This window comes from Puma concolor, chromosome C1 (genome assembly GCF_028749965.1).
Source record: "Puma concolor isolate L17-30 chromosome C1, mPumCon1.1.hap2, whole genome shotgun sequence".
Classification (NCBI taxonomy): Eukaryota; Metazoa; Chordata; class Mammalia; order Carnivora; family Felidae; genus Puma; species Puma concolor.
The window spans coordinates 55715777-55740845 of NC_141674.1; the positions used below are offsets into that span (position 1 = coordinate 55715777).

Genomic DNA, 25069 nt, shown 5'->3' on the forward strand with positions numbered 1-25069 from the left:
GTAAGAATCTTTTGGGGAATCTTAAAAATAGTAATGCCTGGGGTCTACTCCAAACTAATTAAAGTAGAATCCAATTATTTTAAAGCTCCCCAAGTAATACTAATGTGCACGTGGGTTGAAAACTACTAGTCTGAAGGCAAAGCACAGCTACAAATAAACCTGGGAAGGTTTACATCAATTAGGTGATCACAGCACCGGGCTGAGAGGCACTATGATATTCAGCAAACTATGGAAGAAAACTGGAATGAACAGATGTTGGTGTTGGGCAGCTAGATCAGCAGGACATAAGCTAGAGCAGAGACTCAAAGGATGGTCCCTGGACCAGCAGCACCAGCATTACCTGGAAACTTATTAGATGTACAAATTGTCAGGCCCCACCCAGACCTACTGAATCAAAAATATTAAATCAAAAACTCTGCAGGTGCAGTCCAGCACTCTGTGTTTTAAGGAGCCCTCCACGTTTGAGACCCACTGAGCTAGAGCAGTGCATCTCTGTCATTAGTGTTCACAGGAATCAGCTGTGTGAAGTGTATCTGCCATCACAACTCAGTGTAGGAGTGAGGCTTAAGAGCACTGGTAGAGACTGGCCTCCTGAATTATAATTAACAAAACTTACCAGGAACTGTATCTTCAGATACAGAGGAACTGAGTTTATCCAATATAACCCATATAACCAGGATATCATTGTTGATATGAGGACAGAAACGTTCTGCCTTATGCTCTGTTACTTAAGCAATCATTCTGTTACAGCTAAAAAGGACTTCCTGCCAAGAATGGGTTGCTTCCTAGAAGAAGAATGCCCCCTCCTCAATGCCCCACAGACATCTAAAACTTAATATATCCAAAATGAAACTCAGACCTTATCACTGTAATCCTCTTCTCTACCCCAATCTGTGTTTCATCATATATTCTCTACCTAAGTACAAAATGTCATAATGCACTTAGTAACCAAGCCCGAAAGCTGCAAGCCATTCTACATTCAGAATGGGGTAGTGATAAATTTGCCATCCAACATTCATCCAGTTGCATGAGTGATAAAGAGCACAAGTCTGAAATCGAACCGCTAGAGTTTAAATCCAGTTTGAGCCACTTACCTGTGTGACCTTGGGCAAGTTATCTAACCCCACTGAGATGGGCTTCTCATCTATAAAACTGCACTGAACACACTGAGTGTTTACACAGAATAAATGAGGTAAGAACAGTGTCCACACTACCATCAAGGTACGATAGAAGTTCTATTGATTCTACATCTGACTATTTCTTTTGTCTGGGCTCTCCTCTACATTTCTGATGACTAGAAAAATTATATAGCATTATGCCTGTCCACAATGCCAGTGAAAGACCAACTATGACATATTCAGGCTATCTCTTATAAGTACATAGAGAAACTGCCTTACTTGGTTTTCTAGGTGGACTTCTTTTGGCAGTCTGTTGGTCTAAAATTTGAAATAAATCCTGACATTAATCTGGGGCAATGTAATAGAATTCAAGACAAGTCTTTCTTTAAAAATCCAGAATTGTAATTACTATCTAATAACACCTGTAATAATAAACTACAATAAATATTTTATAAACTAATTTATTCAGAATGCTGAATGAGTATGGTGTCACTCATAAGCACTATGAAACATGCCTATGTTTGACAAAGCTTACATTTAATACAGATTACATAATCTAAAACAAATCTACAGTAATGCTTTAAAACGTCCAACTAAGGGGCGCCTGGGTGGCTCAGTCGGTTAAGCCTCCGACTTCAGCTCAGGTCACGATCTCACGGTCCGTGAGTTCGAGCCCCGCATCGGGCTCTGGGCTGATGGCTCAGAGCCTGGAGCCTGCTTCCGATTCTGTGTCTCCCTCTCTCTCTGCCCCTCCCCTGTTCATGCTCTGTCTCTCTCTGTCTCAAAAATAAATAAACGTTAAAAAAAAATTTAAAAAAAAACAAACAAAAAACGTCCAACTGAAAGTTTGAGGTAATTAGGATGGTTACCTTTTTGGTTCTTTAATACCAAATGACTTGTCTTCTGTGCTCCTGGATATGTTCTTAGATGTGGATGGAGCAATAGCCTCTTCAAATTCCAACTGAAAATCAAATGTCAGTGGTGTAACCAAAGTCTTTTTCTTTACTTGACTCTGAAGTCTGTTTTTCTGCAATAAATCCAAAGTACAACACTGAAAAAAAAATGAGCACTTTTCATATAGGAAAAATCCTGTATGGAAAGGATGAAATTAGTCTCACTTTATGCACTCACACAGAATTTATGTGCCAGTCACTAATAGCAAAATATTACAGATTAAAAGCTGGGGGGCCTGTGTACCAACATTTTTTTATACCATTGCTGTGTGACCTGAGCTACTCTTTTCCTATTGATGAAATGATAGGATGTTGGACTAGATGATCATGAAGGCTCCCTCCTAATTCTAAAATTCAGAATTTAAGAGTGACCTATATATTACACAAAGAAAACACTGATACATAGAGTTATTGGAAGGAGAGCAAGTTGATCTCTAACCTGCTGCTCTTGCTGTCCCCATGCACGTGGTGAATCACTCCAACATTTGTCTAGTTGCGTAAGCCAGAAATGAAGTGAAGAAAGCAATCAAAAGACTTTGTTCAAATATTTATATAGATGGACTGAAGAGGGAAAAGGATATAGCTAACAAGTTAGTTAAGGAGCCAGAAATCTTTTCTAAAAAATTCTCTCAGCATTGCCCAGAGGAATAAAGTGATGAAAAACTTGACAGCAAGTCAAAGGATAGGAACTTCTGCTTCTGCCAGGAAAGGATTAAGCGCTACAGGAGTTGCCCTCCTGCTGTAAACAACTAGAAACCCAGACAAAACAACTGTAATCAGGCATTAGAGAACAGGCAGAGGGGGAACCATAATCCCTGAGAAAAGGGAAACAAATGAGGTAAATCCCACAATGGCTCAGCTTGCTTATTGAAGGTAGTTTCCTGGCTGAGAAGCAGTGAGGGGGAACTCACATCAAACCTTGTGGCCTTGACCTTGTTGTGTTTAAGAGATGGAAATTGCACCAACAATTACATTCTTGGGCATTTACCCCAGAGAAATGAAAACTTACGCTCACACAAAAACCCGTACACAAATATTCACAGCAGCTCTCTTTAATCTTTTTTTTAAAAGCAGCTTTATTTTTAAAAGCAAAATACTGAAAAAAACCCAAACGTCCTTCAATGGGTGAGTGGTTGAAACTCTGTGTATTCATATAATGGCATACTACTCAGCAACAAAATTTATACATTATTTATAATAATAAGGCTATTGATTCATGCAAAATCTTAAAAGGGCCTCAAGGGCATTATGCTTAGTGAAAAGTCAATCTCAAAATTTCACATACTGAATGGTTCCATTTATATAACATTCTCAAAATTACTGAATTTTAAAGATTGGAGAACAGATTAGCCATTGCCAGGGATAGATGGGGAATGAAGTGCGGATATGGATACAAATACAGAAAAATAACATGAGGGAGTTCTTTCATGCTGATGTGTACGTGCTGTATCTTGATTGTGGTAGTGATTACACAAATCTCTTATGGGATAAAATTGATAAACCTATACACACAAATGAAGGCAGGTTTAAAAATGGTGAAAACTAAATGAAATTTGTAGTCTGGTTAATGGTAATATGCCAATGTTAATATGGGTTGGGATTCATACTGGTTCTGATATTGTACACTACCCATATAAGATGTCACTACTGGGGGCAACTGGGTGAAAGGGACATGGGACTCTGTAGTACCTCTGCAACTTCCTATGACTTGATATTAATTTCAAAATATAAAAGTTAAAAAAAAATAAAGAAGCAATTACCAAAGTGATTTATATATTTTCATCTCATTTTTTGGTCGTTAAAAAAGAAAATAGAGACAATTCACCTTCGTAAATGTATGTAGGTGTATGTATGTGTATGTGTACCTGTATATTTATATTGTGAGTATATGTAAAGATAAATGGGTTTATGCATACATAGATAATATTTGTATATCTTTGTAACAGCACAAAAGAAGATGTGGACGGATAAACCCAAATTGGTAAATTTTGTTTGCCTCAAGGAAGCAGTTGAGGAGGCCAAAGACAATTTTTCTTTACGTAATTTCCTTTAAGCATAATTTATATATATAAATATGTATATATTTAAAACTGCTCCTAGGGTCATGGGATTGAGCCCACATTAGGCTCCATGCTCAGCAAGGAGCCTGCCTAAGATTCTCTCTCTCTCTCTCTCTCTCTCTCTCTCTCCCTCTGCCCCCACCCCCGCTCATGCTCTCTCTCTCTAAAATAAAAATAATAAATAAATAACATTAAAAATAAGAAAAAATTTAAATTTGATTGTATATACTTAAAAAGAATTTCCAGAAAATCCTCTATTAGTAACACATGAACTAGACATAGTAACACAAAATGAGAATATTTATGGAAATGGTTTACACAAAAGAAGACCCTAGTAAAAAAGGTAAAAATTATTATTACTAATCATAACTTAAAATTCATATAAAAGGAAATTTCAGGACAAACTACAAAGATTTATCTCTGATTATATTTTCTAAAATACATTTCATTTTAAGCAAGAAAATTAAAAAGGAGTGAACTTTGGGGTGCTTAAGTCTAATATGGTTGCATTAGTAAGTTACTCCTGGTTTGCTATTTCAAAATTTGGGTAGCAATGACAGAAAGAATTTATTGGTTTTCCCAATATTTCTCTTTTTTTTTTTTTAATAAAAGGAGACAGTTATGAAAAAAAGAGAAAGGTTATTATTCAAGCATTAACGTTTTCATTTTCAGGTTCACAAATATGTTCAGTCACTTCAGAGTTCCTCTTTGTGCTGTCTTCCTTGATTTCTGAGACTCTATGCTCTTCATGCCTCATTTATCCACATTGTTAAATTATTTTGCAAGTCTTTGTGTAACCAAATTAAATTGCTCATATGTGCTAAAAATCTAGTTTTTGAAAATTATATTCTTTATTAACATTTTATATTGAATTTTTAAAAAGTCTCATGTTATTTAATTTTTATGACCTTTACTTTTAATTTGGTAACTATACCAAATATTTTCTTCCTTTTAATAAACCAATTAAATAACTTTTTATATGTTTAACATATTAATGAGAACTATAGGAGTAGTCACATTTACTATTTGACTGCTTATTTAATTTTTTATCTTAATCACCTTAGATACATTATATCCTAATATAATGTGGCAGCTATCCAGAAGTTACCTTGTATATCTAATTAATTCCTTATAGTATACACTTACCTAGATGACTTTTTGAATATAATGATTTGCTTTTTACAAATTAGTTTACAACTCCATACTACTGCATCATTAACTAAAAAATAAAGATAATCATTCACATTTGAAATAACATTTTAATGATTAAATTTTATTTTAGCTTTTATTTACAAACCTTTGCTCTTCTGGCCAAGAGCATCTTTGCCTGCTCATCCAGAATATCTAACTTCTCTAAGATTTTTTCTGCCATTTTCAGTCAGTAAATTCCTATTTAAAAAGGAGAAAAAAGAAAAAATCTCCAAAACAATATAATTGAATATTTAGGCATAAGAGATCCACATTTACATTTCTGTTTGGGGTACAAAATAGAACTGTAGAGATCATGGAATAGGTCATGGAACTGTAGGGGTACCCAAGTTTTTTAGACAAAAAGGTCACATGATCAGAACTCCCAGATGTGTGTGAACCTTAGGAATTTTTAAATGTATGATAAAGGGAAGTTGAACCAGAATTGACTCATACTTGAAGCAAGGGCATGTGGCTTGATTTATATCTATTTTCTTTTTGTTGTGATATAATTTTAATGAAAGTAAATGTGAAGAGCTCACATTTGTATAATTAACTGCATTCAAATTAAATTGGTCAATGATCCAAGACTGTTAATACAGCACTTAGAAGGCGATCAGTCACACAGAAGGAGCAGCTGTCAAGCTGGTTGGGTCCTACTGCCATAATAATAAATATTCTCTAGTCAATTAATATTGCTGAAAATTACATCTGGAGTCAGGCAGTCCATATTAGGCTTGGGGACCTGAATGTTAGACATCAGGACACAAAATACCTTTCCAATGCAACACAAATAACTAGGAGGAGCTGAGTAGAGGCAAGAATCAGAGTATTAACCCAAAGCTCCCACTATATTTTTGCTCAGTGAATTGAATGGGTTCCAGTGGCATTTAAATGTAGAAGTTGTATGGTTCATAGGAAGTACTGAATTCATCAATATTTCTAAGGCACATCAACGTCAACACTAAGGTTCTTTCTGGCTCAAAAATGTCTACGCTATTTCTCCCATATTGCATATTATTCAATCAATATCTCACAAAGACACAAAGACAATAATACATGAAAAGCCAAGGATTAAGGATTCTATGCCAAAAGCTCACATTATTTAGTACTTGATTTCTCTTAACTATCTTTTCTACTCTTGGACTCTTCTGAGCCATGGGGCTGCAAGGCAGATTGTTTGCCTTGTTACAAACATCATAACTTGAAGTTGCAAGTTGGAGACGGGATGTGCAGGCAAGGGTGTTAGCACAATTAGGAGTACCTCGGACTTTCTGGGTCTCCTATTGAAGAGTAAGGGACAGATTTTGGCAGACATTTTAGATTATCTGGATGCTATGTGTTGTCTTTTGTGATCCAGGAACCAATCCTCTCATATATCCTAAAAGCAACTAAAGGGATTTTAGTTTCTGTGTTTTTCTTACGCATAATATGAGTTCAAGGTGGGGTGGAGAAGGCTCCCATATTTCTCTCCAAAATTTCTTTTTTTGGAGACAAAAGATTTCTATTTCTCAATCAGGGAAAGAAAGACTTTCCTAACTGTAGGAACCAGCATACTGAAGTGAATGGGTTTCCCAATTTGGGGAAGGTATAAATGACACAAGGGACAACTGAGACACATGGCTTCCTTGTGAGAGGGAACAGAAAGCAGGTATTTTTAAAGAGTAAGATGTCCTACACCTCTCACTTTCCACACATCTTCAACATCACAACAGACATTTTAGGATGCACCATATCATCACATTTTACACACACACACACATACACACACACACACACACACACACACACAGCTGTAATTTGAAGGAATTATGTTGTTTATTTAAAATTATTTTGCTAGTCAATTATTTAGCTATGATATGATTCCTGGCAAATCACTGTGCATATCATGAGGTATTTTTAATGTTTAATTATTTTTGAGAGAGAGAGAGAGAGAAAGAGCATGAGTAGGGGAGGGGCAGAGAGAGAGGGAGACACAGAATCTGAAGCGGGCTCCAGGCTCTGAGCTGTCAGCACAGAGCCCAATGCGGGGTCGAACTGACAAACCGTGAGATCATGACCTGCGCCGAAGTTGGACGCTTAGCCAACTATGAGTTTTTTTTGTTTTGAAGTGAGAAAATCTAATTAACAAATTATTTTTAAGGGTCAATGACAGTTTTATGAATACTAAATTTGAAGTTAATGAAGTTGACAGAATGTTATTAATTTCAGTTTTATAGTTTTTTCATATTTTGAAGCCTATACTTTTTTTTCAGTTTTCAAATGTTTTCATAAGTCTTTGGCAGTGTGCCAGGGGTTTCTAATGACTAAATCGCCCTGGGATAAAGTGGAGGTGAGGAAACACTTTAGACTAACTTGCTTACTTTCATCATTATACCAAGGGTACCAAGGGCTTAGCTGTATCAGGCAGGTCTAATATGACAGTGTATCCCAACTGCTTTGCATAAACTAAAAACTAATCCTTTAATGCTAAATTCTGCATTATATGTTCCTCGATATGACCTTCTGAGTTTCAGTCCTTTCTTGATTCAATCATTTGCACTTTCATTTCACTTCCAGAATATTGGCTTCATACTTCTACTTCATACTTCTTTTTCTATGGGCACATATTCTACTTCATGAATTCTATTTCTGTGAGCATATATTATCATTTGATGGCATACATTTATTTGTTCATTTCTTCATTTGGCTACCTAACTGTATTACAAGAGAGATATGGTGCTAGGTACTCCATCAAATTTACTGAGGAAGTTGGACCTGATAGATATTACCTTCCTGGGCAAGGCAGATGGGCTCTCCTGTATCACTAAGAAAACAGAGACCATCAAGTAAGAACTTCAACTTCTCTCTCTCATGCCAAAATCTTATCTGTGTCCATTCCCATCTCACTTGTATTTTAATTTTAATGGAATTGTTGTCTCTCTTTTTCAAAGTTAACCCCTCCCAGTGTACTCTAGACTCTATTACCTCTGTCCTAAAAGAATTATTTCCATTGGTGTAGCCTCTCTCTAGTATCTGTCATTCTCTTTTCTTTACCAGTTGCTTCTCCTTAGCATGCCCACACCTCTTCTGGTTTAAAAAAAAAAAATTCTTCTCCTAATCCTACTAGCTGTTATTCTCTCTCACCTTCCCTTAGTGACAAATTTCTTAAAATGCTCATCTATACTTACATCTCTTTTCCTTCTTAATTTACCATCATTTGGCTTCCTTCTATACTATATCTGCTCTGGTCACCAGGGTCACCATCTTATAAATAAGTGGGCACTTTTCTGCTCCTATTTACCTTATTTGAATGTCTACAACTCTTGTTAATGTTAGCCACTCCTTTCTATGGAAAGTCTGCCCTCCCTTGGTTTCTATGACAACAGTCACATCTTCTTACTCTCTCTGAAGATTCCTTCTTCCTCAGATCACTCCTTAAATACTAATGTTTCTAAGGGCTCAGGCCATCTTTTTCATTATTCCATATTTTCTTCAGGATGACCACCCAAACTCCTGGCTTCATCTACCACCATCTACTTTCACACGAAAATCTCTCTTTCGAGTTCCAAACCTATGTTCCTAGCTCAACCCAGATTTCCTACAGGTAACCCAAATTAATCTAAAAGCAAACTTGTCCACACCTTTCCTCTTCTTCAGTCAAAAGTCTCTTCCAACCTTTATTATCACATAGTTATCTCTTAGGCACCCAGCCCATAAACTTAGGCATTGTAATGGTTCTCAATCCTTCTCAATGACAAATGAATTCAGAAACTTCTAAGGAATCCAGATTTCCAGTTGTCACCCCAGTCCTGCTAAGTCAGAATTTATGGAGCTGAAGGTGCGGAATCTGTTTTTTAAAGCTATTCTAATGCAGCTATTCCCCAAAACAGGATTTGGTCACCACTCTTCTGGAAAACTCCTTCTTATCCCCTCCCTAAATATACACAATCACTTTATCTTGTATATGCAACATCCTACATATCTTCTCAGTTTTTCTTCTCTTACCATTCACATTGCTACTGCCTCGGTTTAGGGTTCCATCATTTGATGCCTGGATTATTGCCATAGTTTTCAAAATATGTCTATACATTTGATCCATCCTATCTTCCATTCTATCCTTCACATTTGTCTGACTTATTTTCTCAAGAAAACACACACACACACACACACACACACACACACACACACACACACACACCTCTCCCTGATGAAAGCTTCAATCTATCCCTACTGCTTTCAGGACAAAGGGTCAAGCTCCTTGATACATCATGTGCGAATCATAGTTTGGCCTCTAAGTGTTTAACCCCATCTGCTCCTTCCTCATGTATACTTGATACCCCAGTCCTAATGGACTGTGGCACCTAATGAACAGTACCTCCAATGTGTTGTATCCTCTTGTTGCTTGGCTCTTGCTGTTTCCTCTACCATGTTGTTCTTCCATTTCCTATATTTCTAAGTTCTATTCATCCTTCAAGACCCAAACAAATAACACCTCTGCAGGGAAGCCTTCTCTGGTACACTGATTTAAATGTCCAATGTCTGTGCTCACATAATATCCTATATATACTGCTATCCAAGTACTTATCACTCTCTATTAAACCATTTGATATCCTTATTTTATTCCTCCTCTAGGCTATGTGTTTCTTGAAAGCAGGAACCATGTCTAATTCATCTTTGTATCCCTATTGCCTAAAAATCTGAATGAATTAGCCATCAGCCATAATGGAAATGGACAACTATAAATGTTATGACAGTTTTAGCTAGCATTTACATTTATGAGTTTGCATAAATAATTGTCCAAATCTTGTTGAGGTTCTTCTAGATCAAGCCATAGCATTAAAAAATATTACTTTTTCTCCCACCTTCAAGCTTAGAAACGCAGCATAGTATTTTGGTTAAGAACATAAACTCTGGGGGCGCCTGGGTGGCGCAGTCGGTTAAGCGTCCGACTTCAGCCAGGTCACGATCTCGCGCTCCGTGAGTTCGAGCCCCGCGTCGGGCTCTGGGCTGATGGCTCAGAGCCTGGAGCCTGTTTCCGATTCTGTGTCTCCCTCTCTCTCTGCCCCTCCCCCGTTCATGCTCTGTCTCTCTCTGTCCCAAAAATAAATAAACGTTGAAAAAAAAAAAATTTTAAGAACATAAAGTCTGGAGTCAGACTGCCTGGGTTTGAATCCTTGGCTCTGCTACTTATAAGCTGTGTGACTGTAGGTTAATTGCTTAACTTCTCTGTGTCGCCCAATAGGTAAAATGGAAGTAATGCAAATACCTACTTCATGGGACTGTTACAGGTCCAATTTAATGAATATAAGTGACATATAAGTGTTTGGTAAATAAAATAAGTAGATACAAGTAATGAGGCACTTACCTATTAGGGATAAGATGTGTGAGATACTTATAAATCCTGCAAAATCCATATTCTCCATCTCCATACCATTTCATTTTTTTTCTGCCATACCTGCCATCATGCAATCACCAATGGTCTCCATATGTCTAATTGCCTGCTTGCTTCTTCCACAGTATTCTTCTTTAACTTTACCTACACTAACCCCTTGGGTCTTGGTAAACAACAAGACTTTATTCAGCAATTCAGTATCTTCTATTTTAATCTGGCAATTCTGTATCTTCTGTTTCAATCCAGCAATTCAGTATCTTCTGTATTGTATCATATGCTTATCTTGTTTCCTTTCTTTCTCTAATTTTTTCATAGTTTTGTTCTCAATTTTCTATTAAATTCTTATTCGGAGTTCAGTGAGAAGAAACTAAAGCTCACTTTCCTATAAAGCACAAGTGTAAGCCTTAAAAATATGGTAAGTATTTAGGGAAAAATCCTGATAAACATTACTATGTCTCCATAATAGAGACTCATCAAAAATGCCAAATTAGTTTGTACTCAAGGAAATAGATCTAATCATCCCCCTTTCAACCAACACATTAACTGGGTTGGGAGAGATGATCTCACTTCTTAAATATATACAGATACATCTGAAGTGTTCTTATATGTACTTACACTTGTGAGGAAATGCTCTCTTCTAGAATGTAGGGATCTTACGTGGTCACAGAAGCCTAACTCACAGAATCTTGGGGGTAGAACAGGTCAGTAGTCTCTCACAAGATTTTATGAACCATGAGGCAACATTGATCCCAACTGGACAAGACTTTTCTGATTCTTGCTTTTATTTCACTGTCATTGTCTTCCCCAGGCCTTCAGATTTCACTCTTCCTTCCAGGTGATTACTGCACTATACAGCCCCTAATTTTTCTACCCCAATCTTCCTCTTCATCCCTCAAATACTGATTTTTCACAGTTCCATAAGAACTGTATTTTTGATGATACTGAATTGTTGACCAAGTCCAGCTCCACAAACCTTAACTAGCTCCCCATTACCTGCAGAATAGCATGCAAGCTCTTTTTAGATGACATATGAGACGTTTCAAAAAAAGGCAGTCCAGGCTTTGGCTCAAGCAACCTTTGGAATTAATCTCCCACCACATCCGATCTTCTGCCAAACTCTACAACTCCTGTTCCCTGGACACATCCTGCCTTTTCCCCAAGCGTGTTTTTTCCTCATGCGTTTCCTTTCCCTGGCAATGTTCTCTCCTCATGTCTTCCAGTCAAAAGACTATTCTTTATCAGATCCTAGTATGAAAGCTACCTCTTTGGTGAAACTTTCCTTGATATCCTCACACGCCTTGTCTTGGTGATAGTCTCTTCCTCACATGTGCTCCTATAAGTACTTTGTCTTTCACCACAGAATTTGGTATACTGCGCTACAGAAATTCACTCTTTGACAGATCACTTCCGCAATGTATTGAAACTCATCTAAAACAATGCTTACCCACTTCTGAATCTCAGCACCAGGCAAAGAATTTTACACCTAACTGAGATCTGAAAACTCCAATTTAATTTGGAGATGTCTCTGACAATATCATTTTATGGGGAGTAATCCCAGTTTATCTGTAATAGATGATGTTGATTCGGGATGATTTACTGCAGGATGAAACACAAAGTTGAGCAAATGGTTATAAAATGTGGCTCTTGTCAAATCTAAATTCAGTAAAATTATTTTCAAAGGAAACTTGGATTTATGTTCTTAATTACTGGCTCAATAATGACAGTTTTTGCAAAAGAACAAAATGAGACAGTGAACTTGCCAACTAGGGCAGAACGAAATTCCCAGTCACTCCTGCAGTAAATCTCCCACGGATCTCACTGTGAAGACTTGGCTGCATAATGAACAATTTCAAGGTTGTAGGGCCAATGTTATAAGAACATCAGAGGCTGAGTCACACTAAGAATAATGACATCAAACTAAAAAGTTACTTTGAAGAGCACTACTTCATTTTTAACAGCACCTTTGGGACTAAAAAAAATTCAAAAAGAAAACACACAAAAACCCCCAATTTAATAACTACCAACATAATAGGCTCTGCTAAGCAGTCTTCATCATCAAGTTCCAAATGTCTCCTATTAAAGGAAGAGCTCAAGAAAACCAAAAGAGGCTGCAACTCATCAACCAAAGACAGGACTGAGTAATTATCTAGAAAATGGAGGCTTAAATTAAAATTTACTTCCATTATCTGGTTTCATCAGTTCAAACATTTACTCCTTGAAAACAAGGCCTCTGTCTTACACTTTTATCTTACACATTCACTAAACACTGTATTGAGCACATAGTAAGCACTCACTGTTCAATATTACATTTTACTTAATAATGAAATAACAGTCTGAATTTCTCCACCTCATATTCCAAGTATGGACACCAGGAAATACTTTTCTTTAAGTCTAAAATATCAATAAATAGCCCACATTATGGGCTGAATTATGTCTCACCAAAATTCCTAGGTGGAAGCACTATCTCCCAGTACCTCAGAATGTGGCTGTTTTTGGAAACAGGGCCTTTATTTTAAGAGGTAACTAAGCAAAAATCAGGTCATTAGACCGGGACTTAATCCATTTGACTTGTGTCATGTAAGAAGAAGAGATAAGGACACAGACATCATGTACAGAGGAAAGTCCATGTGAGGACACATCAAGGCAGCCATTCCCAAGCCAAAGAAAGAGGCCCAAGAAGAAACGAACCCTGTAGGCACCTTGACCTTGACCTTCCAGCCTCCAGAGCTATGAGAAATAAATTTCTGTTGGTTAAGCCTCCCAGTCTGTGACATTTTAAAAACTTTTTAAATGGTTATTTATTTTTGAGAGAGAGAGAGAGAGAGAGAGAGAGAGAGAGAGAGAGAGAGAGAGCATATGCACAAGTGGGGGAGGGACAGAGAGAGAAGAAGATACAGAATCCAAAGCAGGGTCCAGGCTCTGAGCACAGAGCCTGATGCAGGGCTCAAACTCAGGAACTGCAAGATTATGACCTGAGCCAAAGTCAGACACTTAATGACTGAGCCACCCAGGCGCCCCTGTGGCATTTTGTTATGGCAGCCCTGGTAAACTGATACAGCCCACAAATTATGAGTACTAAGTTTAAAATTCACTATCAGAAGATTTAACTATTAAACCTGGCCCATGTGCTTAGATCTAATTACCACACATTTTCTTGTCTCCTTTTTGTTTTTTCAAAAAATTTAATATTTATTGTTTATTCTTGTCTCCTTTTTGTTATGAGAGAGGGAGAGAGAATTTACTCTTCATTTTCAAACTTTACTAAAATTTGCCTGTCACCAACTTGAGGATGGATAGGAAGCTTCAAAGGAAATACACCAAGGAAGTTTTAAAAGTATGATGTATAGACTCTGGGGAGTATTGTGAGCAACCGATCAGATAACAATTGGAGGAATCTCCAAATTCCACAATTATTGCAAGAGTGATGAACTCCTACCAGCCCATTCCAGGTTGGTTCTGTCTGGCCAGTTTGAAATGCACCAATTAGGCCCCCTCAAGCCAGCTCACACCTTGCGCCCACCCCATCCCACTCCCTCTCACCCCCTCCCCAGGGTCACCTTCCAGGTGGCAACTCTACTCCCTTGGCCTGCTCTGGTGGAGGGCGGGGGGTGGGCAGCTAGAAAATAAGCACACCAACTCAAAGGCTCTATGCTTTTCTTCTAAAGGGAAGTCAAAACTAGGGGGGGAAAGAGGAAGATCCTTAAAAGTAAGCATAGAAGAGGCAGAGGTTGTTTTCAAGAAACCTGGAAGAGCCCCAGACTGGCCTCCCACCTCCATCCCAGACTCACCTGAGAAACCCTGGTGGGAGCAACCCACCAGCCCTGCTTTATACATGCCCCTTTGCGCATTTGCTCAATCTCTCTCCCCAACCAGACGTGGCTGGAGATAGTTCCACCAACTGGGAGGACAAAAAGAGCCTAAGATTTAATAAAACTATGTCTTTCCTATCTCATTTCCCATCACTACACAAATTTTAATTTCCAGTCTGTCAATACCTCTGCCTGTTCTTCTTTCTTTCTCTTCTGGTTCTGATAGTCATTTTCTCCCCACCCAGTCACCTCCAGCCCTATTACAAAACATCCTGTGTCCATGGAAAGTTTCCAGAACTCTCCATACCTTGAAAAGGTCAGCTTTCTCTCTCCAGAGAGAGGTTTCACCCACATACTTACGTCACTAAAAGTGAAAGTGACTCACCAAATATCACGGAGATAGAAACAATTATGCTGAAAGATCAGAAGGAGAAAGAAGTTACAGAAAAGATCAAGTATAAAAGGATTGGGAGTAGTGGCTTTTCTTTTCTTTTTTTGTTTCTTCTTTTTTTACTTTCCTGGAAACACAGAATTCTGAAAAGGAGCTTAAAACTTCTTCCATACAGCTTGCAGGTCTGAGTGAAGTCAACAGCCTGTATTTGAACATTTGTGAAAGGCTGCTATCATTACTTATGGCATTAAAAAACGAAACAAAACATTCTTATTCCTAAAATCAAGAAACTACCCATGTGATTAGTAAGATCACACTTCACCCTTGTATTTTATAAGTTGGATAGCAGGTTTGGACACCCCACCACTCCACTCCCATACATACACCATTCACACACACATACCATAGAATCATAACTTTAAAACAAATGACTTTATTTTTCCCCCCTTTTTTTTTTCATTTAAATTTTAGTTAATATATGGTACAATATTGGTTTCAGGAGTAAAATTCAGTGAATCATCACTTACATAAACACCCAGTGCTCATCACAACAAGTGCCCTCCTTAATGTCCATCACCCATTTAGCCCATTCCCCACTCACCTCTCCTCCATCAACTCTCAGTTTGTTCTCTATCTTTAAGAGTCCCTTGTGGTTTGTTTTCCCTCTCTTCTCTTTTTTTCTCCCCCTTCTCATATGTTCATCTGTTTTGTTTCTTAAAATCCACACATGAGTGAAATCATATGGTATTTGTCTTTCTCTGATTGACTTATTTCGCTTAGCATAATACATCCTAGCTCCATCCATGGCATTGCAAATGGCAAGATTTCGTTCTTTCTGATGGGTGAGTAATATTCCATTATATATGTGTGTGTGTATATATATATATATATATATATATATATATATATATATACACACACACACACACATACATACATACACACATATATATACATATATATGTGTATATATATACATATATATATATGTGTATATATATACACACATATATATATATACCATATCTTCTTTATCCATTCAATGGACATTTGGGCTCTCTCTCTCTGTAGTATGGCTATTGTTGATAATGCTGCTATAAATATTGGGGTACATGGTACTCCATCGAATCTATATTTTTATATCCTTTGGGTAAATACTTAATAGTGCAATTGCTAGATCATAGGGTAGTTCTAGTTATACTTTCTATTTTTACTTTGGTTTCCATACTGTTCTTCAGAGTGGCTGCACTAGTTTGCATTTCCACCAACAGTGCAAGAGGGTTCCCCTTTCTCCACATCCTCGCCAACATCTGTTGTTTCTTGTGTTGTTAATTTTGGCCATTCTGACAGGTGTGAGGTGGTATTTCATCATAGTTTTGACTTGGATTTCCCTGATGATGAGTGATATTGAGTATCTTCTCATGTGTCTGTTAGCCATCTGGATGACTTCTTTGAAAAGTGTCTATTTATGTCTTCTGTCCATTTCTTAACTGGGTTATTTTTTGGGGGGGGGTGTCAAGTTTGATAATTATTTTATAGATTTTTGGATACTAACCCTTTTTCAGATGTCACTTGAAAATATCTTCTCCCATTCTGTAGGATGTCTTTTAGTCTTGCTGATTATTTCCTTTGCTGTACAGAAGCTTTTTATCTTGATGAGGTCCCAACAGTTCATGTTTGTTTTTGTTTTCCCTACCTTCAGTGGTCTCTCTAGTAAGAAGTTGCTGCGGCCTAGGTCAAAGAGGTTGCTGCCTATGTTCTCCTCTAGGATTTTGATGGTTTTCTGTCTCACATGTAGGTCTTTCAGCCATTTTGAATGTATTTTTGTGGATGGTGTAAGAAAGTGGTCCAGGTTCATTCTTTTGCATGTTGCTGTCCTGTTTTTCCAACACCATTAATTGAAGAGATGGTCTTTTTTCCATTGGATATTCTTTCCTGCTTGGTCAAAGATGAGTTGACATATAGATGTGGGCCCACTTCTGCATTTTCTATCCTGTTCCACTGATCTATGTGTCTATTTTTATGCTAGTACCATACTGTCTTGATGACTACAGCTTTGTAATATAGCTTGAAATCTGGAATTGGAATGCCTCCAGTTTTGTTTTTCTTTTTCAGGATTGCTTTGGCTATTTGGGGTCTTTTGTGATTCCATACAAATTTTAGGATTGTTTTTCATAGCTCTATGAAAAATGCTGGTGGTTTTTTGATAGGGGTTGTATTTAGTGTGTAGCTTGCTTTGGGTAGTATAGATAGTTTAACAATGCTTGTTCTTCCAATCCATGAGCATGGAGTATTTTTCCATTTCTTTGCATCCTCTTCAATATCTTTCATTAAGTGGTCTATATGTTTAGAGAATAGATCTTTTACCTCTTTAGTTAGGTTTATTCCTAGGTATCTTATTGTTTTTGGTGCAATTACAAATGGGATTAATTCCTTGATTTATTTTTCTGCCACTTCATTATTGGTATATAGAAATGCAACATATTTCTGCACATTGGTTTTATATCCTGCAACATTGCTGAATTCATGTATTAGTTCTAGCAATTTTCTGGTGGAGTCTTTTGGGATTTCTACAGAGTACCATGTTGTCTGCAGAGAGTGAAAGTTTGACTTCTTCCTTGCCAATTTGGATGCTTTTTATTTCTTTTTGTTGTCTGATTGCTGAGACTAACACTTACAATACTGTATTAAACAGTGATGGTAAAACTGGTCATCCTTAACTTGTTTCTGACTGTAGGGGAAAGGTTCTCAATTTTTCCCCATTGAGGATGATATTAGCTGTGGGACTTTCATAAATGGCCTTTATGATGTTGAGGTATGTTCCATCTATCCCCACTTAGTTGAGGATTTTTATCAAGAAAGATGTTATATTTTGTCAAATGCTTTTTCTGCATCTATTGACAGTATCATATCGTTCTTATCCTTTCTTTTATTAATGTGATATATCACATTGATTGATTTGATTTGTGAATATTGAACCAACCTTACAGCCCAGGAAAAAATCCCACTTGATTAATTCTTTTAATGTACTATTGAATTTGATTTGCTAGTAACTTGTTGAGAATTTTTGCATCCATGTTCATCAGGGATACTGACCTGTAATTCTCCTTTTCAGTGGGTACTTTGTCTGGTTTTGGGAAAAAAAAAAATGACTAACTTTAAAATATTCTTGATTTGATCATAATGGTGGAACATTTCTACATTAATTAAACAGTCAAGAGTTATGTTAGTAAGCATTTAAGGAATTTACTTTATCATGCAAAGCAAAACAGAAAAAGTTTTTAAAAACAGCATTAACATCATAACACAAGTCCATACTAGTGGCAATGGGAGAAATTTTGCAAAAAAATGTGCTTGTTGCTATATAGTGATCAAAATTTGGCTAGAAATTTTTATTTATAGTCAGTGCATGAAAACACTGGAATCAACTTATTTCACATATTTAAAATATGACAAATACAATAATAAAAAGTACAAAGTGGTTTAATTCTATCATATTATAAAACCCTATACATTCAAGTATAATGATTTGTAGGGAATCAGTAACTAGAATCTATTTGATTGCGGAGATTTGTCTAAGATTATTATAATGCTTTCACCTCACATATTTGCACAAAGGTGACATTAGCTTCTTAAATAAAGAATTGAATTCAGAAATGTTAACTACTCACCAGTTTATGATCAATAAAATTTATAAAGCATGAATCTTATATAAAATTCTTAGAACATTACCATTATTTCAGTTAACATTTATGGGATGCATGCTATGTGCGAGATACTACACTAGAAATTTTTAATAACATATCTCATTTCATTCTTTGTCTTATTAATCTGTAATCTTTAATTACTATCTATGGGAAAGGTATTATCTTCAGTTTTAGAAATGATAAAACTCGAAGAATTTACATTATGTCTGCATCATACAATTAGTAACTACTAATATAATGCAAAATATTTTCTCTTTAATAGAAAACATTTGGTAAGATGTACATCAAACAATTGAAATGGATTCTTTCAGTTAAATTCAACAAGTAATTACTGAATGAGATCATGAAAGCTATTATATTCAGGACACAGGGAAACTATACAGATTAGAGTCAGCCAAGGGAAAAAGTGCATAGGACAGAGTTCAGGAGAAGGACTAAATGCAGAGCTTCTGTTGTCTCCTCCTATGGAGTCAGGACAGGTTACTCTTCCGGTATGGATATATGACAATACATACGAAGTATTGTTAACCAGGGAAGCTTACCTAAGCTTCGTGTCCAGATTTTTAGTGGGGCTTCATCATATAGGGATGTTTGACTGATTGATTGCCCTGCATGGTTAATCTCAGTTTCCATTTGACCCAAAGCACCCACCTTAAGTCACATTGTTGACCTTTCTGCAGTGGCCAGCCCCCACCTTAAGACTAAATGGGTGTGGCCAGGCCTCCACACTAAATCACACTGTTAGACTATTCAGTATGACCCAAGGCTCAAGGTCATTCAGTATGACCCAATGACTCAAGGTCATTCAGTATGACCCAAGGGAGCATTTCCTTTCTTGCCCCACAAAAACCATGAGGTCTGAGAGACATGTCACTATTCTTCAGCCTCCCTATTGTCCCTTTTATATCTTTATTATTCCTCTTTCTTAGGAGAGGCCTCCTCTTATGAGATTCATGCCAACCATCTCTCCACACCTACTTACTGACAAATTTCCAGTCATTTCCCACTTCTACCAATTTAGGAATGTCAGTCTTCCTTTCCATATTAAATCCATGAAGGCAAAAGTTTTGCCTCTAAACTCATTAACTACCAAATTAAAGCTATCTTTACTTCTTTATCCTTAAAACTGTTACTCTTTAATCTTGAGCTCTGATCTCTGATCACACAATCTCTTATCCCTTTAGTCCATTAGTCTCTTTCTTCCAGATAGTAAGCTCTTTGGTCCCTTAATCACCCCTTAATCCCATCTTTTTCATTTGCAAACCCAACAGACATCTTTCAGACGCTGTTATTTGATCTTTGTTCTGAATTTGACACTTCTAATTCTGTTTTTTTGAAACATTCTCATCCCTTGGCTTCAATGATCCCACTCTCTCCTACTTCTGCCTTACTGCCAATTTCCTTATTACTTTCCTCTATTCCTCTGCTCACTCCTCAAATATTATTGTACCCTAGAACTCTTTCCTGTTTTTCTTTTCCTCCCTTCATTCTTTTCCTGGGCTTGACAATGCCCTCAGAATACAGTCAAAATTATACAACATAGAATATGAAACCTTATATCATCTGAGTCTTGTCTATGTTGAACTGAGTTCTGATTTCCTTTATAGCTTTGTCTCAGCCAACCTATGGTACACAAAGTAACAACCTTATCAGTTAATGTAAGTTTTTCAGATGTTCCAGGTTTTTCTTATCTCTGTGTCTTTGTTCATGCTGCTCCCTCTGCACAGGCACTTTAGAAGAACTTATTCAACCCCGTGGTCCCAAGGGAGGAGCACTTTATCTACGCAATACCAATGAGACCACTGGCCACAACTCTCTAACCACAGTGACTGGCTCAGGAAGGGACATATGACTCAGGTGAAGTCAATTAGGACCCAGAAAGTTCAATTCTGAGATATCGAACCTCCAGGAAAGCAGATTCTCTCTCTTCTCCTATCTGTTGTGGGCTTTGGGGGCCACCACAAATAGCCTGAGAATGGAGTCAATCCAAAGGAAACAAACTGAAAGATTGGATATTGGTGGTATCATCTGAGCCCAGGGTGAATCTACCACTGACACTCGAGCCACTGCTAGACCTTGTCAGCTTACATGATTAAATAAATTCTCTTTGTGCATAAATTAGTTTGTATTTATTTTTCACTTTCTACAAGAGGAAGTCTAAAAACTGATACTGTGCTCAACAAATATTTGTCAAATAAATGGAAATGGTAAAATTAGGAGATTAATGATCTCATGGGCCAATCTGGGAATTAAATGATTTAACAATCTGAAGTGCCAAGCATAGTGCCTAGCAAAAGGCAGATAACCCAAAGCTTCCTTTAGGTTTCTGTGCCCCTTAGCCTTCTCACTATCCGCACAAAGTCCACACAACATAATTCAAAATGGCTACCTGCACCAGATTTTATAGTAATATGAAAATACATACTCTCAAGCATTTCAATTATTAAATCCTAGACTTTTTCTCTATAAATCCTTTCCTCCTATTAAAGACCACACTTTTAAACACATCCCTTAGTATAGCATCTTCAAATGTTTTGCCTGCTATGCATGCAAAAACATAATATTTAGAGTAAAAGATTGTCAGATCTGACTTCAGATTTAAAACTTCTGCATGTCAAAAACATAATAACAAAAATTTAAAATATATTGCACTTGGAAAACTGCCCAACATGTGTAAACACAGAGTATCTTAAAAATCTTAAAATCTTGAAAAAAAGACAAACGCCATACTGGGAGAAAAAATATGTGTTGCATATAAACTGTTCATTTGCAAAATAATACCTACAAATAACCATTAATTATATTTTTAATATCAACAAACTTATCAAAGGTGTATTCATTAAACCAACAAAATATAACTCTCTCCCTTGTATTGGCAAGTTGGAGAAGGGAACAGAGACACATGTATACCTATGCTCTGCTGGTGCAAATGTAAATTGTCAGAATGGTAACTTACAATTTACCTCAAAAAATATATAACCTTTGACCCACAATTCCACTTCCAAGAATTTATATTTGGGAATTAATCATAGAAATCCACAAAGAATTAGAAATAATGATGTAAATGTAACAATATATTTTATAAGTGTGAAAAATTAAAAGTAGATTACTGGCATCTATTATTTAATTATTGAATTCCCATTTATTAACTTTATTGTCTATCAAATGGTCTACTGAATTTCACATACATTGTCTCATTCAGTTTTTATTTTATAGATTTAAAAATTTGATTCAGAGATGTTAAACCTCTTGATCAAAATAATAAACCTACTGGGTAGGGGTGGGGAGGGAAAAAAAATCATAAAGCTATTAAGTGGCAGATTCAGAATTCAAACCCAGTTGTATTTATTTCCAAAATCTATGATCTTTACTACTATTTTTAGATTATTTATTTATTTATTTACTTTCAAGTTAGTTAACATACAGTGTAGTCTTGGCTTTAGGAGTAGAACCCAGTGATTCATCTCTTATGTATGACACCCAGTGCTCATCCTGAAAAGTGCCCTCCTTAATGCCTGTCACGCATTTAACCCACCACCCCCTCCAGCAACCCTCAGTTTGTTCTTTGTAGTTAAGAATCTCTTATGGTTTGCCTCCCTCTCTGTTTTTATCTTATTTTTCCTTCCCTTCCCCTATGTTCATATGTTGAGTTTCTCAAATTCCACATATGAGTGAAATCATATGATATATCTCTTTCTCTGACTGACTTATTTCATTTAGCATAAAACCCTCCAGTTACATCCACATTGTTGCAAATGGCAAGATTTCATTCTTTTGCATCACCAAGTAGTATTTCACTGTGTATATATAACACATCTTTTTAAAAATTTTTTTAATGTTTTTATTTATTTTTGAGACAGAGAGAGACAGAGCATGAGCAGGGGAGGGGCAGAGAGAGGGGGAGACACAGAATCTGAAGCGGGCTCCAGGCTCTGAGCTGTCAGCACAGAGCCTGACTTGGGGCTCGAACTCATGGAGTGTGAGGTCATGACCTGAGCTGAAGTTGGACGCTCAACAAACTGAGCCACCCAGGCGCCCCTATATACCACATCTTAATCCATTCATCAGTTGATGGACATTTGGGCTCTTTCCGTAATTTGGTTATTGTTGATAGTGCTGCTATAAACATTGGGGTGCATGTGACCCTTCGAATCAGCATTTTTGTATCCTTTGAATAAATTCCTAGTAGTGCAATTTCTGGGTCATAAGGTAGTTCTATTTTTAACTTTTTGAGGAACCTCCATACTATTTTCCAGAGTGGCTGCACTAGTTTGCATTCTCACCAACAGTGCAGAAGGGTTCCCCTTTATCCACATCCTTGCCAATATCTGTTGTTTCCTGAGTTGTTCATTTTAGCCATTCTGACTGGTGTAATGTGGTATTTCATTGTGGTTTTGATTTGTATTTCCCTGATGATGAGTGATGTGGAGCATCTTTTCATGTGTTTGTTAGCCATCTGGATGTCTTCTTTCGAAAGATGTCTGTTCATGTTGTCTGCCCGTTTCTTTACTGGGTTATTTGTTTTTTTGGGTATTGAGTTTGGTAAGTTCTTTATAGATTTTGGATATTAACCGTTTGTCAGATGTATCATTTGCAAATATCTTCTCCCATTCCACTGGTTGCCTTTTAGTTTTGTTGATTGTTTCCTTTGCTGTGCAGAAGGTCCCAACAGTTCATGTTTGCTTTTATTTCCCTTGTCTTCAGAGACATGTCAAATAAGAAGTTGCTGCAGCCTAGGTCAAAGAGGTTGCTGCCTCTTTTATCCTGTAGGATTTTAAGGGTTTCCTGTCATACATTTAGGTCTTTCATCCATTTTGAATATATTTTTGTGTATGGTGTAAGAAAGTGGTCCACTTTCACTCTTCTGCATATTGCTGTACAGTTCTCCCAGCACCATTTGCTAAGAAACTGTCTTTTTTCCATTGGTTTTTCTTTCCTGCTTTGTCAAAGATTCATTGGCCATGTATTTGTGGGTCCATTTCTGGGTTCTCTATTCTCTTCCATCGATCTCTGTGTCTGTTTTTGTGTCACTACCATACTGTCTTGATGATTACAGCTTTGTAATACAGCTTGAAGTCTGGGATTGTGATGCTTCCAGCTTTGGTTTTCTTTTTCAACATTACTTCGGCTATTTGGGGGTCTTTTGTGGTTCTATGCAAATTTTGGATTGTTTGTTCTAGCTCTGTGAAGAATGCTGGTGGTATTTTGAAAAGGATTGCATTGAATGTGTAGATTGCTTTGGGTAGTATCGACACTTTAACAGTATTTGTTCTTCCAATCCATGAGCATGGAATGTTTTTCCATTTCTTTGTGTCTTCTTCAATTTCTTTCATGAGCTTTCTATAGTTTTCAGCATACAGATCTTTTAACTCTTTAGTTAAGTTTATTCCTAGGTATCTTACAGTTCTTGGTGCAATTATAAATGGGATCAATTCCTTTTATCTCTTTCTGCTGCTTCATTATTGGTGTATAGAAATGCAACCAATTTCTGTATATTGATTTTATATGCTGCAACTTTGCTGAATTCCTATATCAGCTCTACTAGTTTTTTGGTGGAGTCTTTTGGGTTTTCCATGTAGAGTATTATGTTATCCGAGAAAAGTGAAAGTTTGATTCTTATTTGCCAATTTGGATGCTTTTATTTCATTTTGTTGTCTGATTGCTGAGACTAGGACTTCCAACACTATGTTGAACAAGAATGGTGAGAATGGACATCCCTGTCTTGTTCTTGATCTCAGGGGGAAAGCTCTCAGTTTTTCCCCATTGAGGATGATGTTAGCTGTGGGCCTTTCATATATGGATTTTATTATGTTAAGGTATGTTCTTTCTATCCCAACTTTCTTGAGGGTTTTTATCAAGAAAGGATGCTATATTTTGTCAAATGCTTTTTCTGCATCTATTGACAGGATCATATCATTCTCATCCTTTCTTCCATTAAAATGGTGTATCACATTGATTGATCTGTGAATTTTAAACCAGCCCTGCAGCCCAGGAGTAAAGCCCACTTGATCATGGTGAGTAATTCTTTAAATGTAGAGTTGAATTCAATTTGCTAGTATCTTGTTGAAAATTTTTGCACCCAGGTTCATCAGGGATGTTGGCCTGTAATTCTTCTTAGTGGGGTCTTTGTCTGGTTTTGGAATCAAGGTAATGCTGGCTTCATAGAATGAGTTTGGAGACTTTCCTTCCATTTCAATTTTTTGGAACAGTTTGAGAACAATGGGTATTAACTCTGTTTTAAATGTCTGGTAGAATCCCCCTGGGGAGCCATCTGGCTCAGGACTCTTATTTGTTGGGAGATTTTGATAATTGATTCAATTTCTTTACTGGTTATGGGTCTATTCAAATTTTCTATTTCTTCCCATTTGAGTTTTGGTAGTGTGTGAATGTCTCGGAATTTGTCCATTTCTTCCAGATTGTCCCATTTGTTGGCATATAATTTTTCATAGTATTCTCTTATAATTGTTTG

At 36.8% G+C, this 25069-nt stretch overlaps 1 protein-coding gene across 3 annotated transcripts in view; it reads right to left on the reverse strand.

Annotated features, from left to right (window-relative positions):
- Positions 1 to 5520, reverse strand: part of CC1H1orf141 (chromosome C1 C1orf141 homolog) — a 37194-nt gene extending 31674 nt beyond the window's left edge. For all 3 annotated transcript variants that reach the window (XR_015254769.1, XR_015254770.1, XM_086717245.1), the window contains exons 1-2: positions 5429 to 5520; positions 1988 to 2145 (exon numbers count right to left, since the gene is read on the reverse strand). Coding sequence is in view for 1 of the 3 variants with exons in the window: in XM_086717245.1 (XP_086573371.1) it covers positions 1988 to 2145; positions 5429 to 5503 (233 nt within the window). In the remaining 2 variants the exon portion in view is untranslated. The remainder of the gene's footprint in view (positions 1 to 1987; positions 2146 to 5428) is intronic.
- Positions 5521 to 25069: the final 19549 nt, after the last annotated feature.